Source organism: Pavona decussata, unplaced genomic scaffold, assembly GCF_977016875.1.
Source record: "Pavona decussata unplaced genomic scaffold, jaPavDecu1.1 SCAFFOLD_386, whole genome shotgun sequence".
NCBI lineage: Eukaryota > Metazoa > Cnidaria > Anthozoa > Scleractinia > Agariciidae > Pavona > Pavona decussata.
Window position 1 is genome coordinate 3,471,461 of NW_028145758.1, and position 14,662 is coordinate 3,486,122.

The 14,662-nt window shown below is 38.6% G+C and overlaps 1 protein-coding gene across 2 annotated transcripts; it reads right to left on the bottom strand.

The window, feature by feature from the left end:
* Positions 1-1,607: 1,607 nt before the first annotated feature.
* On the bottom strand, positions 1,608-10,063 carry LOC146451720 (uncharacterized). 2 transcript variants are annotated; one of them, XR_014859993.1, is made up of 2 exons: positions 9,298-10,063; positions 1,608-3,564 (listed from the first exon to the last, which is right to left on the bottom strand). XR_014859993.1 is itself a non-coding variant. In XM_085098935.1 (2 exons), exons 1-2 carry the CDS (start codon positions 5,135-5,137, stop codon positions 3,118-3,120), a joined length of 453 nt encoding a protein of 150 aa, XP_084955061.1. In that variant the 5' UTR covers positions 5,138-5,188; the 3' UTR covers positions 1,608-3,117. The 2 variants fall into 2 exon arrangements, 1 of the variants encoding a protein (XP_084955061.1); XM_085098935.1 differs by lacking the exon at positions 9,298-10,063 and adding an exon at positions 5,132-5,188.
* Positions 10,064-14,662: the final 4,599 nt, after the last annotated feature.

Genomic DNA, 14,662 nt, shown 5'->3' on the forward strand with positions numbered 1-14,662 from the left:
TTTTTTTCGCATTTTGATCCGTTGCACAGGATAAGTTTCTCAAAGAAGGATAAATGACACGACGAGATGTTGATATGATCATCGATGCCAATGAATATTGAACGAGAAAGTTTCTTGGTGTGCCACTTCATCATTTCTTGAAACAGTTAACTGTGTTCTTTGGAGCGACCGAAGTACGTGTATTTTGATTTCAATGGATTTCCGTGGATTTCTTGGTGTTGCAAATAACAAGAAACATAAAATCGAAACAGTTTAAGAAACTGGGGCCATAAAACTAAAGAACAATTCGTGACAAAAGTGGATTTTATCCCAATTCCATGGAACCGCACGCCACAATTTTCACATTCTACAAAGTACTATTTGGTTAAATCTAAAATAGAAGAACAACATATATAGCTGACCACTCCGTCAGGCTTACGCTATTTTAGAATTTCTTCACACTAGGCATACGAATGGTCACAAACGTTATTGGTATCGCCATTTCCGCGCCGGTGAGTCGCGTTTGAGCCCCAGAGAAGGGCCATTTTTATAGTTCTTGGCTCACGGAAATCCTTAATGCTTTCCAGAAAGATAAACAACAAGTTTTGGTGAACCAAACCATACTTTGATAGGACAGACATTATCAATATCATGCCCACACCCACTCCCTTGTGTAAGCAACTTACAGTTAACCTCCTTTTCACGCAAAGTGAATGGCTGTAAGTTGACATCAATTAATGTGCGATCATGATCTCAGATTTGGATTGTTGCAACTGTGGTCTAAAAACGGGTAGATTCTAGATAGGAGTACATCACGCTATGAACCCCCTCTCCCCCCTCTCCCCCCTCTCCCCCCCACCCTTCACCCGGCTAACCCTATCCAGGGGACCTAAGGAAGGACGCTGTGACACTTACTACATATCGTTGAATGGCCAGTCGCATCGCACTGCATGAATACAGGCATACAGTTCCTTACTCAGGTCGTACAGGCAGTACACAAAGTCATATAAGAAAAATATAAGGACCTGGCATGAATTTATAGTCCATATCATGATCAGTATACGTTGAGGTTTCCCAAGAAAATATACGATCTTATAAACTTGTATCAGGATTCCGTATACATAAGTATGAGGAATCAAACGTATACTTGTCATTATTAAAAACTGAAGCATTATATAATGCAATTCGAGGGATTTGATTGGCTTAGCGGCCATGGTATATGAGCCATTATACCATGGCCGAGAAATGGTGACCATTAAATCGTCTTCTGGTTGTTCTTGCACAGCGAAATCAGTAAGATCTAACAATATTTCTTGATTGTTTTTAATAAAACAATTATTCCACTTGCGCTTGTTGGATATGAGATGATTATAGCCAACTCGGCGCTACGCGCCTCGTTGGCTATCTATCATCTCATATCCAACGCGCGCTCGCGGAATAATTGTTAATTATACAGTTCTTATATACGCCGATGTCCTTGTACGACGTCAGTAGTATGTCTCTCCGTACAGTCACGTGATGTATACGGACTCAATCAGTACTACAATACTAGTACTCCTTATTTGTTATTTCACGAAGTGTGTGTAATTGTTTCCTTTTAATAAAGAAGTTTATTGTTTGCTAACGTATTACGCTTACTGATTTCCTTCTATATAATAAATAACTCAACACTTCTTTCAATGTGAAGGTCACTTTTAAATATTCCTATTAATAAATAATGTCTCAATCCCATTACTTCTTTTTACATTTATTATGTGACATCGATAGGGCACACATTCTAAATATAAGTATTTTTTGCAGCATTACTTACTCGAATCTCATTAATAAATAAAAAAAAAACTGCCAGTAAAGAAATCGTTAACTATTTTAGTTACTCGGCTCGAGTTAGACCGCGCGAGCAATTCGCCTTTTATTTCACCTTCCGCGAGAAAGATCAGCCTGAGCTCGTTTTTGCAGACTCTCATTTCGCGGCGGGTGAAACGAAAGACGTAAAAAGGCGTCTGCTCTCGCGACTGCAGTCTAGGCTTGAGTGAGCGTTTAAATGATTGTGTGTTCTTGGGATTTCTATAACTTAAGCTTCTTTTTCTGTAGGTGGTTAGTTTTTCTTTGTCCAAATAAGGTATCTTTCTTGTTGTATAAAGTCGCATTCTGATACCCGATTGCTCACAGCAGGTTAATCCAGAATGAGTGGTCATCAACACTCCACAAATGTAAATTTGTCCCTGCTTCTGATTTTCCGTTGATGTGCTTTCAAACCCGGATGAGCAGTAGACAACCTCCAAACAACCGAACACTGTTTTAATCCTGCCAAGATCAATGACAAAATTCTCAAGTCTGAGCGGTTCTCATACAGCTTCTTCTGATGGGAAAGCTGTACGTGGAGGATGCACTTCAATCAGTTGCTTTTCGCCAGTGTAGCAAGCGTTTCCTGGGGTTTTCGCTATTTGACCATGTGAAAACTCCGATTTAACTTTTGCACATCGAAACCTATGTAAGTGCTTACTACACAACCAGGCTAGATTACTTCAATTTTAAATTTGATTGAAGTGGCTGTGGAAAACTAGCCTTTTCACTTCAAGGCTGGCGGCTAGCAGGATCTCCGTCCACGCTTTTTAGCAGTTTCTTTGGTTCTTTTCACCTAGCTGAGAAACCGCCTTACTTATGAACCGGCGAGCAAGCTCTAGGTCAGCCGCGAGAGGATTGGAGCAGGTCGCGCTTTTGGTCGCGCTATGCCCTCTCGCGGCTGACCTAAATCACTACCACGTGCATTTAGTAGACCACTCGGCTCGCGCTGGTTGTTCTACTTTATGCTGTGCTACACCGTGCTGACGAGAGCCAACTAGCTCGCAACCGTCTGTCCACGGTCGCCGCATTCTGTTGATTCTCGATTTGGTCTCTATCATGTCGTTGTCGTGTTAACTTTTCTAGGCAGTCCGATCAGCCTTGCAGAAATTTGAGCATAATAGAGAACCTGCTCGCAGGCTAAAGTCATATCAATCACAACAGTTATCATGAAGAATATTGCCAGTACAATTAGGCAGAAGTCGTGCTGATTCCAAGATTCCGCGCGGTCAAAAAGCGAAAACACATGTAAAACCCCCAACTGAAAATCTCGATAGGCGGGCTATTGCAAACTGATCAGTTATAAGGATCGTAAACATAAGCAATCGCGAGTGTTCTTTGTTTCCATTTCCACACCGTTTCTCCTGTCGTTTTGTCGCATCTTGAAACCATCACTTTGTGGTGATAATACACAGGCCGACAAAAATGCCCGCATCCGGGACATTCAGCTTTCACGATAGTTTGCGGGACGCGTTCGTGATCTTTGTCCTGGCCCCAGACCCAAGGACAATAATGAGTTCCCGGTAAAGAGTTCGATCTTGGTTTTCGTACTGGTGGAAGTCGGCTGCCGTCATTCGAGTTAGTCGTTATTTTCCTGACAAATACATATTTTTGACGAAGATGACGCAATATTTGGGCTGCGTTTAAACCGGGCTTGGGTTGGCAAGATGATGGTGTTGGTAACAAGCTCGAGTTTATAAATGATGTCATAGAGGACAGAAATGTCACCAGCAGTAGTATGAACTATAAACAAGAATTAAATCAAGTTAAAAGTTGTGATCAATTTACATCGCTAATACCATCATACTGAGCCAAATCTCATCATAAAAGCAAACTAACAATTACAACAATTACAACTACATTCTCATGTTTAGTTATGTTTCCCAACATATAAACTTGAAGTCAATTTGTTTGTTTGTGTGTAAAAAGTAAATATAAACTGAAAATAAAAGACATACTCAAAATTCAGTAAAGTTTTCAATTGTCTACTACGTTAAGAAGTTTTGAGAATCGAGATGAGTAACTGATGTCAAACTATGAGTCACAACTAAGATAAAATATACCCCACTACATATTCAGTTTGACGCTTAAGTTGATATTAAAAACAACCAGCAAATAAACAGACGCCAACAAGAGGGTTCACTTCGAGGAAAAAACAATGCATAATGCGAAAACTTTGCTTTGTGCTCAGAACTAAGATTGTTCGTAACAATTTTCCAGTAATTAAATAATAAGTCCATATATGACACATCTTGATGATTTTGGCGATGATCGGTATCCGAATGTATTCGTCGTTTCTCAAACTAACGTTGTGTTTCGTCAGCACTGACTCGACAAAACCTCAATGATCACGTGGCTACGTAAATGGACCGTCGCCGTGACTCTGACACAAAACCATTTGTGGCCCGCAGTGTAACGTTTGTCTGTTGGAAAGCTATTATGGCTGTGTACGAGCCGGTTTGTATCTCAAACCTCCATGAGAATCTCATCCATGAAATAATTCATTTGGGCCAGCCTCTCGAATTTTCTACGAAGCACAAGACGATCAATATATTGTCTTCCTTTTTGTCAAAACTGCTTTTGTTTGTGCAGCGCATATTTCGTAAGATTTGTGACGTTCTTCGCGATTGTAATATGCTTTATGCTACTGAAACCAAGTTTGGTCTTTTCATTACATGCCCTGCTCTAGCATTTCGGCTCTGACTAATACAGCTCAAAAAGCAGCTTTTGAATAAACTGCGGCACTACTAACATTTGAACGAAAGGCATCCCCAGTTAAATAGGCTTAATCCGCGCGGATCCAGAGGGTTAGTGAATAGATTGCACGTGATAAGCCATGTTCATACACCTTGAAAAAATATTCTCGTACTGGCTAACTTATTCGGCCGAAACAGCAAAACTAAAATAGAATAATAATGAAACACTTCTGATTATTGCGGAATCATTTGAATGACATCACTGAATTGGAAAAAACTTTGATTTGTAGATTAAAAATATAATATTGTGTAATCACTTAACAAAACCACTGAGACGAAATGAGTCAGCAAAGAGCCATACAATAGTCACAACATCATGAGTTAAACCCATTCTTGCATCAGTAATATATATTAGCAAGTCTATACAGTGTAGAGTAATTTAAATTTTTTTTTATCAAAATGATAACTTTAAAACTTTAGGAATGTTTTTCGTTCCTTTTCAATTGAACTTTGAAAACACAATGAAATATTAGAATCTTTTTTTTCTGAAATAAAATGGCGCAAATTAGTCTAAATTCAAATTATAAAAATGTAATAATTAAGACAAATCCAACCTTCATTTTCCAAAGAGCTTTCAATGGACTTCTAATTTTTAGGAATTGATACTTGACTTCCAGAGGGGGCAGCTTGTAATTTGTCATTTCCAGCATTCGAATTACTGCTATTTATACTGTAATTAAGTTATCTATAGGGCGTTGAAAAAAAAATATTTCAGAGGTGATACCGTTGCTTATCTTAGCTCTACAGGAATCTCACCAGAATAAATCAGTGTACAAGTGGTATATAATTATGTTATTGATAGAGGGCGCAAACCATACAGACAAACAAACTGAGTGTCTGTTCACACAAGATCAATAACGTTCTAGAATAAGCAGTCAGCGACGTTTCAAAGAAACCTACTTTGGATCAGTTCATCCACGGCGAAAGAAGCAACGTTTTGCACGAGGCAGCAAATGAAACAAAAAAGGGCCATTTTTTTTTCTCGCTAGCCGGGAGGTGAACCACAACAATAACTAAGACGAATAAAGAAAGAAGGGGCTTCATGGTTAACCATCAGGCTTTCATAGGTTCTAGCAAGCTCGGGTAGATGCGCTTGGTCGACGAGAGGGAAAACAAGGATGTCCTTTGTACGAGATTCACTCCTCAGGTTAGCTTACAACTTCCTTTACTGGCAAACTCACGACTTAAAGCTCTATCTTCCTAGAATTTATTAAGCGGCATTAGTTAGCTTTAGCTTCGTGATTTGTCGGAAATAATTTGCTATCAGGAAGGAGGTTTGCTCCGTCGAAACATTTGGCAAAATCAAGACCAACCTCCGGAATTTCCCGGGACTTTATAACGCGGCAATGAAATTGTATCATGTCAATGTTCAAACCATTCATTCGCAATTCCTTGCCGGATAATCTGGTCGAGTTTTGATCGTCCACACAATCGGTAGTAGCTTCTTTAGCTGCGATTTTCTTGACGAAAAGATGATACTTTTACAAACGGTTCCACGCCTTAAATCTCCGAAATAACTGATCCGCCGACGCATTTCGCGAAGTTAAATTCCCGCGAAAACAAGAAACAACGTGATATTAGTTCCTTTATGCATTTGTCGTTTTCAACTTAAGTGTTGGGAGCATTGATTCATGGCTATATTTAGTTCATTACATAATGTTGTAGTAAAATGGTGTAACTTGAAGGTTCGCTTACCGTTGAGTTATCCTGTGGATCATTTTAAACGAGGTTTATTTGTAAGAATCATAAACCGTTACGAAAACACCAAGTTCACAGCAGGTGTGATCTTTAGCAATTTTCATTCTTCCGTTTCCAGCACGACGTCCCACGCTTTCCGCTGTTTGTCTGTGTTGTGCGGCAAACAAACGATTGTCTTGTATATTGAATTCCGCCTCTCACTACAGGACAACACACACGGCTACATTGAATCCTACTTCTTTATGCCACGTAACTCAAATTGACTGTTAAGTTGTGAACAAACAAGTGGACGCCTGAGAGTCGACTTTCTGTTAAAAACTATCGAAGTAATTGAGGTATTTTTCAGTCAATGACACAGGCATACCAATACTAAAAAAGGAAACCACAGTTTTGCCAACAAACGATTGAACCTATATGAGTTTCCGTAGTTCGTATGCTCTACCACTTATCGACTACTTACTGAAGAGACTCGTGGGAGCTAAGGCCATTAAACTAGGTTCACTGTGACAAACATCCTGCATACTGCTAGGATTTGAATGCCATGTGTGTTACATGTGAAAGAAATGTGATGTTATGTTTTAATAAGCCTGGTGAATAAATGATATGAGGAATTTTTTGTCGCAGGATTATGTGTAAGAGAATTATGAAAACTATTACGTGACTAGTACTCAATCCATTTAGTTATTGTTCGTTTGTAAGGCTTGGACTAATAAACAAATGGAAGAGAAAAGTAACTTAATAACGATATTTAGGGACCTTATTTCACGTGTCCGTCTATCTTAGAATGACCTAGATGTGTCCATCTTAGGTGAGATGCGAAGAGTGAAGGAGTGAAGTACGACAGGGACCAAGCTGAGCGTGACATGAGAAAGCGCCATAAACCAACTAGCCGCCCTCAGTACTAAGTGAGGTGTAATGGCCTTTTCAGGGGAGATGAAGAATTGGACTGAAGCATTGCGAGGCGCCTGTCGATGCATCCGTTTTAAGTCCGTGAATGTCGTCGACGTCGACATGACAGTAATTAAAGTGCCAGAATTTTTCTCAATTGTCATCAAATTGGCATGAAATCAGATTTTCCTTTATTAAACTGTGTTTTTTAATAGCTTCCACGAGAATTTGTTTACTTCAAGAAACTTTCTCGAAATCGTTACTCCACCATCAGGGTAATTACCATTTGAATGCCTAATACCAGACAGGGAAGTTAAACAGCGGCGCGAAAACGTCACTTAAAAAATCAGTATAAATGGAGCTACTTTGCGATTATTCAAACTCATTCAACCTGTTGAATGTGGGCGAACCCTACAGGAACTAGACATTTTGCTAACAGCAGCGTTTAAGGTGAAAAAAATAATAATAATAAAGAAGGAAAACTTTACCGTCGTTCTCCGTAAAAGTTGTTTTGTGGGGACGGCAAATAAATGTATCAAAATATATCACGTACATGTAGCAGCGATTGTTTTTGCTCTTTAACTCATCCAGCCTTTGTTTTTTGCGGCATTCTTGTCGCCGTCGCCGCCGGAAATGCTTTTATAATGCTTCAGAATGTGTAAATTTATAATAAATAGGTCAGGCTTCCAAAGAAAACAGTGACATCAGTATGTTCATACAAACGCTGAGTAAGGTTCTGTCACGTGACCAGGAGGCAATATGTAAATGCAAAGAAAAACGGGAATTTACCCGTAGTTCAAAAATGACCTAAACTTCCCGTTAATTTCAGCATCCTGTTTATGTTGGATACGACACAGAAAGGCCAAGAACTAACTGTTTGTCACAAGAATGTACCAAGATTGAGCTGCAGCTCAATACTGACTGAAAAAAAAGAGAGGTCGTGATGTTTCACATAGAGGCGTCACCTAGTCTTAACGACAATGAATAAAATCGCACTGTATACAAGTAACGGATTCAAATAGAGTGTGTGCACGACGGCCATGTTGGAGGACCGAAACGATACAATGATTTTCCTTTGGGAAATACAGTCGTTTCAACTAACGTTGTCGGTTCAAAGCATGAAGCTAAAAGACAAGACCGAAAGTTGAATAAATTCATCAAAATCAGTCATGCCTGGAGAAAACAATAGGTTGTAATTAGCAGTACAATGACCTGCACGTGCAGGGATGATTTTGATGAAATTATTCATAAAAAATAATCCCACAAAACATTGCGGTCTTGTCTTTTAGCTTGATTTTAATCCGACAACGTTAATTGAAATAGCTGTATATTCTATTTTTTTGCAAATATCTTCTATTGTTTTAGTCCTCCAACATGGCCGCCGTGCACACACCCTATACCTTGGAGTATTGAGAGTTCACTGCACCATATGAGGAAACTGTAGAAGTAGTCTACCTGAACAATCACTGTACAAATGCGCTTCTCATCTGTGTATCTACTGATCGAGCTCGTCATAATTGTATAGCTTAATGCACCTTAGTAGTAACGAAATGTAGTCTCATGACTGATACTACACTCGTATAAGTTTAGATGGACGGCATTGACCGCCATGGTGATAATATGGAATATAGACTTGGATTCAAGGTTCCCTCAAGCCTCTGATAAAATAGGAACATGGCGCCTTCAACCTGTTCAAATTAAAATTAGAGTGTGCGGTTTCCCATCGCAAAGATGGATTAGCAGCCAAAAGAGCTTTCAACTGGTTGGCCTCACAGTCCTATCTGTAGTTGTTCAAAACTGAGGTGGATTGGATAATTTTGTCCCGTCGCAGTGGACACTGGATTGTTATCAGTTAGAAAATAAGCGTTGTACAAGTGGAAACATGGCTGCTAAGAAGAAAGATATATAACCTGGATCAGAAGTTATCCAGGCCACTTCTAACAGCAGCAAGCAACATTTGATGTTTGAAAAAAGTTAAGTCAATGGTGTGCAAGATAAAGCGTTTGCTACCTCGACTTCAAGACCCAAACTGGAATGGCTCACCATGTTATGTTGACTGAAGCAGTCAGTGTCCGAAGGTTCGATTGTCGGTCAGTTTATAGTTCCGTGTTCATGGACTTTGAAATGAGCTAACCTGATCATCATGTGATCTACTTAAAAGCTTGAAGTCAGCAGAATTTAAAAGCAGCTACTAAATCTGGTAAATCAACCGTCAAAAAAACAAACTGCCAAATTCAGCTCATTTTGGTTCAAATTTGCTGTATTCGGCATCGTCAACTGAAATGTACACTCAACCAACATGATTTAAAAAAAAAACCTGTCGATATGATGCTTCCAGTGCACCCGGATTTCTGCCAATATTGTGTGGCCTGTCTGAAATCTCAACGCGATCGAAAAAGTATTTCACGGCTATATTTGTTGATGTAAAAACTAAGAACTCTATATTTTATCAGATTATTGATAGCGTAAAATTCTAAACAATTAAAACGCTGAAGTATCACGAAAAATGCTTCATCCTTACCTTGTAATATTTGCCATTAAGACGAGGAGACATTATCGAACATTCGAGAACAAAGTAAAAGAATTCAAACAAGTGCTATGCCAAGCATCTACGTAAGTATACACATTTGATATTGTCCCTTCGGTGGGTGTATTTTAAGGATAAGTGGATGGATGTGAGCAGAAAACAGTGCACGCTAGGCGGTTCCACTTCATCTGTTGAAGCATACTAACTGCGACTGAACTTTTGCACTGGAAATTACACCTGCTTTGAAACTAACAGAGAGAACACAAAAAAATCTTTCTTTGGGCAGGATAAGTTACGTTTCACATGGATCGATACATGTATAATTAGCTACGAATTATATATGCCGAGATCTAGGCAGTGAAGTGGGTCTAACACTGAGCTATTAAAAACTTTAAACTGCGCCGTCTCACATTGACGTACCTTGGCTTGTTTTTTTTAATTAGTTCCTCGTCAGCACATTAATTGTAATCTATTTATAGTGCATTTATTTAAACGGGCTGTAACCTGTTAGAAAAATACCAGATACTTAAATTCAACGCCACAACATTTGATTTAAATGTCACAGAAAGCTTTACATCAAGAAAACAATTAAGAAAAGTCACGGAGAACCTACATTAAAGTCAAGAAACGCTAACCACATTTCCATCACATTTCGTGGATATACCTTACTAAGTAAAGTCCTGCGTAGATTATCGCCAGATTTGCCAACTTCAAAGAACAATTTAAGCCTCCGTTCCTCTTTGCTTCAAAAACAATTTCTTTATCACTTAAAATATGTTGTAATTGCCTCTATTCTTTCAAATTGAAACGACCACTTTATGATACAATTATTAATCGCGAATAAAAGGTCACCCACGCTTTCTGATGCGTACCACTTTCCCATACAATATTTCACGCTTGCCTTAACTTCATTGATACTAATATTGTTTGTTTGTTATTGATGACAATGATATCTAAGAGACGAGATGATCACTCCCAACGATTGCAGTAAGCATATAAACATTTAAACTTGCGTTAGCGGACAAAAAAATCTCTAAAAAACAAATGATTCTTTCAAAACAGAAAAATTCGCCGTCCACACCCTGTTTTCTCGAAATATGTTTTGATTCTGTGGCCGGAAACCGTGAAGTGTGACCATTTAGGCACGCTGACCGCTCTTGAAAGATAAAAGATTAGTATTCAGTGTTAAATAATGATGACTTAAGAACACTACAAACATATTTACTTAATAGCCTTATATTATTCGTCTGAGTTATATAAGACATTCCACTTAACACGTACCGATTTCTAGTGGTACGTTTCCCATCTGCATCGTCACGTGCACTGCTGCGTAAATACTGACCTTGGCTTATTTTGGACCCATTTTAAGGCCGGCGTGCGTCAACAATATTAGCTTGATGCCGCGGTAAGATGGTGTGAAGACGAGTAAGTAGGGCAATTAATTTGAGACTGTTAGGAATGTTTTGCTTCTATTCAGTCAGTCTGATTGGTGTAAAGAGCTTCCGGCGCTTTGCGGAAAGTCACGACAAACGGAGTATGTACAGTTGGAAATAAAATATATGAACTGATTCATCCATTTGAACTGCGGATGAAAGATTTTATAAATTAGTAACCTCCGGCGCAGCTATGTACACAACTTCAGCAGTTGCCGAGAAAAAGCCTGAAAAAATTCAGACTTGAACGGAATTCGAATCCATGACCCCTGCGATACCGGTGCAGTGCTCTATCAAATAAGGTATGAAGCCAGCTGAGAGCTGGTCATTATGTGAATTCGTTATATAGCCATAGAAGTGAAGAGATGGAAGTGAAATTCTTACATTTGACGGCTGATAAAATAATAAATAAATTAATTAATAAACGATAGACCGTCATTACGGCAGTTGCTCCTTAAGCAGCTACGAAAAGAAAGTTTGAAAACTATACCGAAGGCTTCGCTTCCCTAGATACATTGTTGATTTTGTTTCATCATTCAAATTTGAACCACAGCCAGTAACAGCTTACGAGGAATACTGTATTCTGGACTGAATCACGATTTTGTTTATTCGTACTGTAAATCTTCGTGATTTCCTAGTCTGATACAAAAAAAAAGTGAAGAACAAGTGAAGAACGCAGTGGTGAGTGCTCTCACCACTGCGCCATCCTTGCTCCCCACATAAAGACATTGACACTAAATAAAGAGATTTATGTTTTTATTTTTTATTTTAACACTTTCAAGTAAATTAATTACGGCCGGGAAAGAAGATAGAATTCCACAGATGGGAAAGCTAAGAGGATACAGTTGTCAAATGGTGAATAGGAAAGAGCTAAATTATATATATAGAATGGTAGCAATCTTCGTTCTGATACCGAGATACAGAGAGCGAAGGAACAAAAACTCTAGAGAGCTCAGTAACCAGCTTCGGATGATCGAGTGCTCGCCCTCACCAACTTCTTTTTATCTATCAAGATAGGGACTTCCTAGGACTTGATTGTACACTGAACAAACAGGAATATATAAATCACTCATAAGCAGCCGTTCCTTCGCGCAAACTTAAAAGGTCAGACATTCACGCAACTTGAATTGACACCGCCTTTGCTGACTCACGCCTGCGTTTTCCATGGCTACTGATGAATCAAATGAATTACTGGATAGCTGCTTTTGGCTTTGAATAAGGAAATGGCTGAAAAGCTGGTTAATGGACTGGCGAGCGAACACACATAGCTTCATACAAAGCTTTGAGTGTCGTCTACTGGAGCTTTAAAGAAAGTTCTGAAAATAAAGCTCAAAGAGTACTCTATTACAAATAAACCTAACCACAAAAACATAAAATACTTAACAATGAGAAACTTGTGCTCTTCGTAAGCGTGGGTGGGATCCTGTAATGCTTAAATTTGGTTACAACTGAACTAACAAACAAGCAAACGGAACAACGCTCTCCAGTAAGGCCACCCACTACTTCATTTTCATTCACAAACATTTGTCGAGAGGTTTACAAAAATAAACTGGGAATATAACAGCAATAATCCCACGTCACCGGCCCACCTACATCACAAACAGTGTTTTAGAAATGTCATTCGAAAATTAATCAGTGTCTTTTTAAAAGTTACAGACTAACTGTTTTTATTAATAAATACTGGTTATATTGAAGGTCCCAAACTTCCTTCCGGGTGACGTTTTCTTTAACGCGCTCTGATTCAATATATATCAACACGCTCAAACATTTATATTGGCTCATAGATGAGCCTTAGCACTGAAGTTAGGACTTTAATTTGTACAGTAAATCAGTTTAAGTACATTTATATCATTTTTCTAAACATTTAATTATAATACAAGAGATATTCCCTGAGACAAGACCAGTCGTATCATATCTGTATTATCCCTGGCTATCACTGACATTATGTGAAGATATCTCTCATATCATTCATGTTTTTCCTTTTCTTTTCTTCGACTGTTGACGAAGACTAGGAATTTCAGTTTAAAGCTCCAAATCAAACAAAACCGGCTTAAACAGCGATTTTACAGGTTTTAGAACTTACTTACAGAAGTTTAAACAGAAGTTGAATAAAACTGTATATAACTTTATTTGGTACGACAAAGACTACCGGACACGGCATTCATATAAACTGGCATTAATTTTTTTTTCTTTTTTCAGTCAATGAATTTATCGTTTTTGATTTATATAGAGTTATCCAATCCACTACAAAGTTACACACAAATTTGACGTTATTTGCCATTACGAAAATGTAGTGGAACTGCCTACTTCAGTTTTAATTACTACGAACAGCGAAAATCTTTGAAACAGGGAATAACAAGCATAGTGATAAACAAAAAGTATTCTGAGCTGTGATACTAGCCTGACGGCTTTCAATTAAATAGTCACATTTATACTGTTGAGACTTTGGGTAACTTTGAGGATTTTGAAAGTCAAGTGCTTAAGCCATATAATAAACAGTCAGTAAAATAATTTGATGTAATTGAGGTACCGTAGCAGTTTCATAGAGTTGTTTAATTATCAGAATGTTTCCTCTCTGGGATCAAGCGGTGAACCAATAGCAAGATACCCCTGAGTATTATGGAGGTCCATGATGTACATGCAGTGCACTTAGGTAATGAACGCTGTTCTGGAAGCAAGTAAACTTTTCACAATAAGAGGACCCTTGTAACATAAGGGTAGCACTTCGTGTCTCGTGTCTCCTTAGAATCAACTGAACTATTTATGATAAAGCAGGGGATAAAATACATTGACTGGGACTCTTCGGCTGGGACAAGTGAATTACCTGTACAATGAATTGACAATTCGGTTGTATCGTTACTTTTTCTTTTTAGACAAGGCCCCCCTCCAATATATAGTATGGCCGTAAATGCGCGTGGTAGGTCAACATTCGATAATTTAAGCTAGTTTTTAACCTCACTATAGCTTAGAATCTACTTACCTTCGCAAGGGGCAAAGAAACAATTAAATTCTTGAATTTCATTGGGTTTTTTTTTAGGCTGCTGTGTACAGTGGAACCCGTCAAACAGTTGACTGAAGTATCTTGGGCGCTTAAAACCATTCAGTCTAGGAAAACTGACCTATTTATATTGCCTGACAACTGAATGAGCCGACGGTTTAATTTGTCAGAGGCGTTGCTGAGCAACCGAAGTCTTGTGACCTATTTATAAAGCTGTAGTGGGCCGCAAAAAGCGACGGCTGTACAAACAATTACAAAGCAAAATTAGCCATGCTGCATTGGCGTGAAATGTCCTGGACTGATTATCATTATTCTGTTTTTATTATTCTTATTATCACTTTTGTTTGATCCAGGGAAAGCGTACTGTGATTCTGCTGCTTTTCACCGCTAGTGACGGTAGCCAGAGATTTGCGTGATTTTTTTTCTATTTATTTGGGGTGAAAATCAACACGTGGTAAATCTCGAGTTCAAATATAATTGACTTCTTGAACCACTGGTACAGCTTGATAGATCGCTAGAGGAAATAAACCATTTGTTTAAT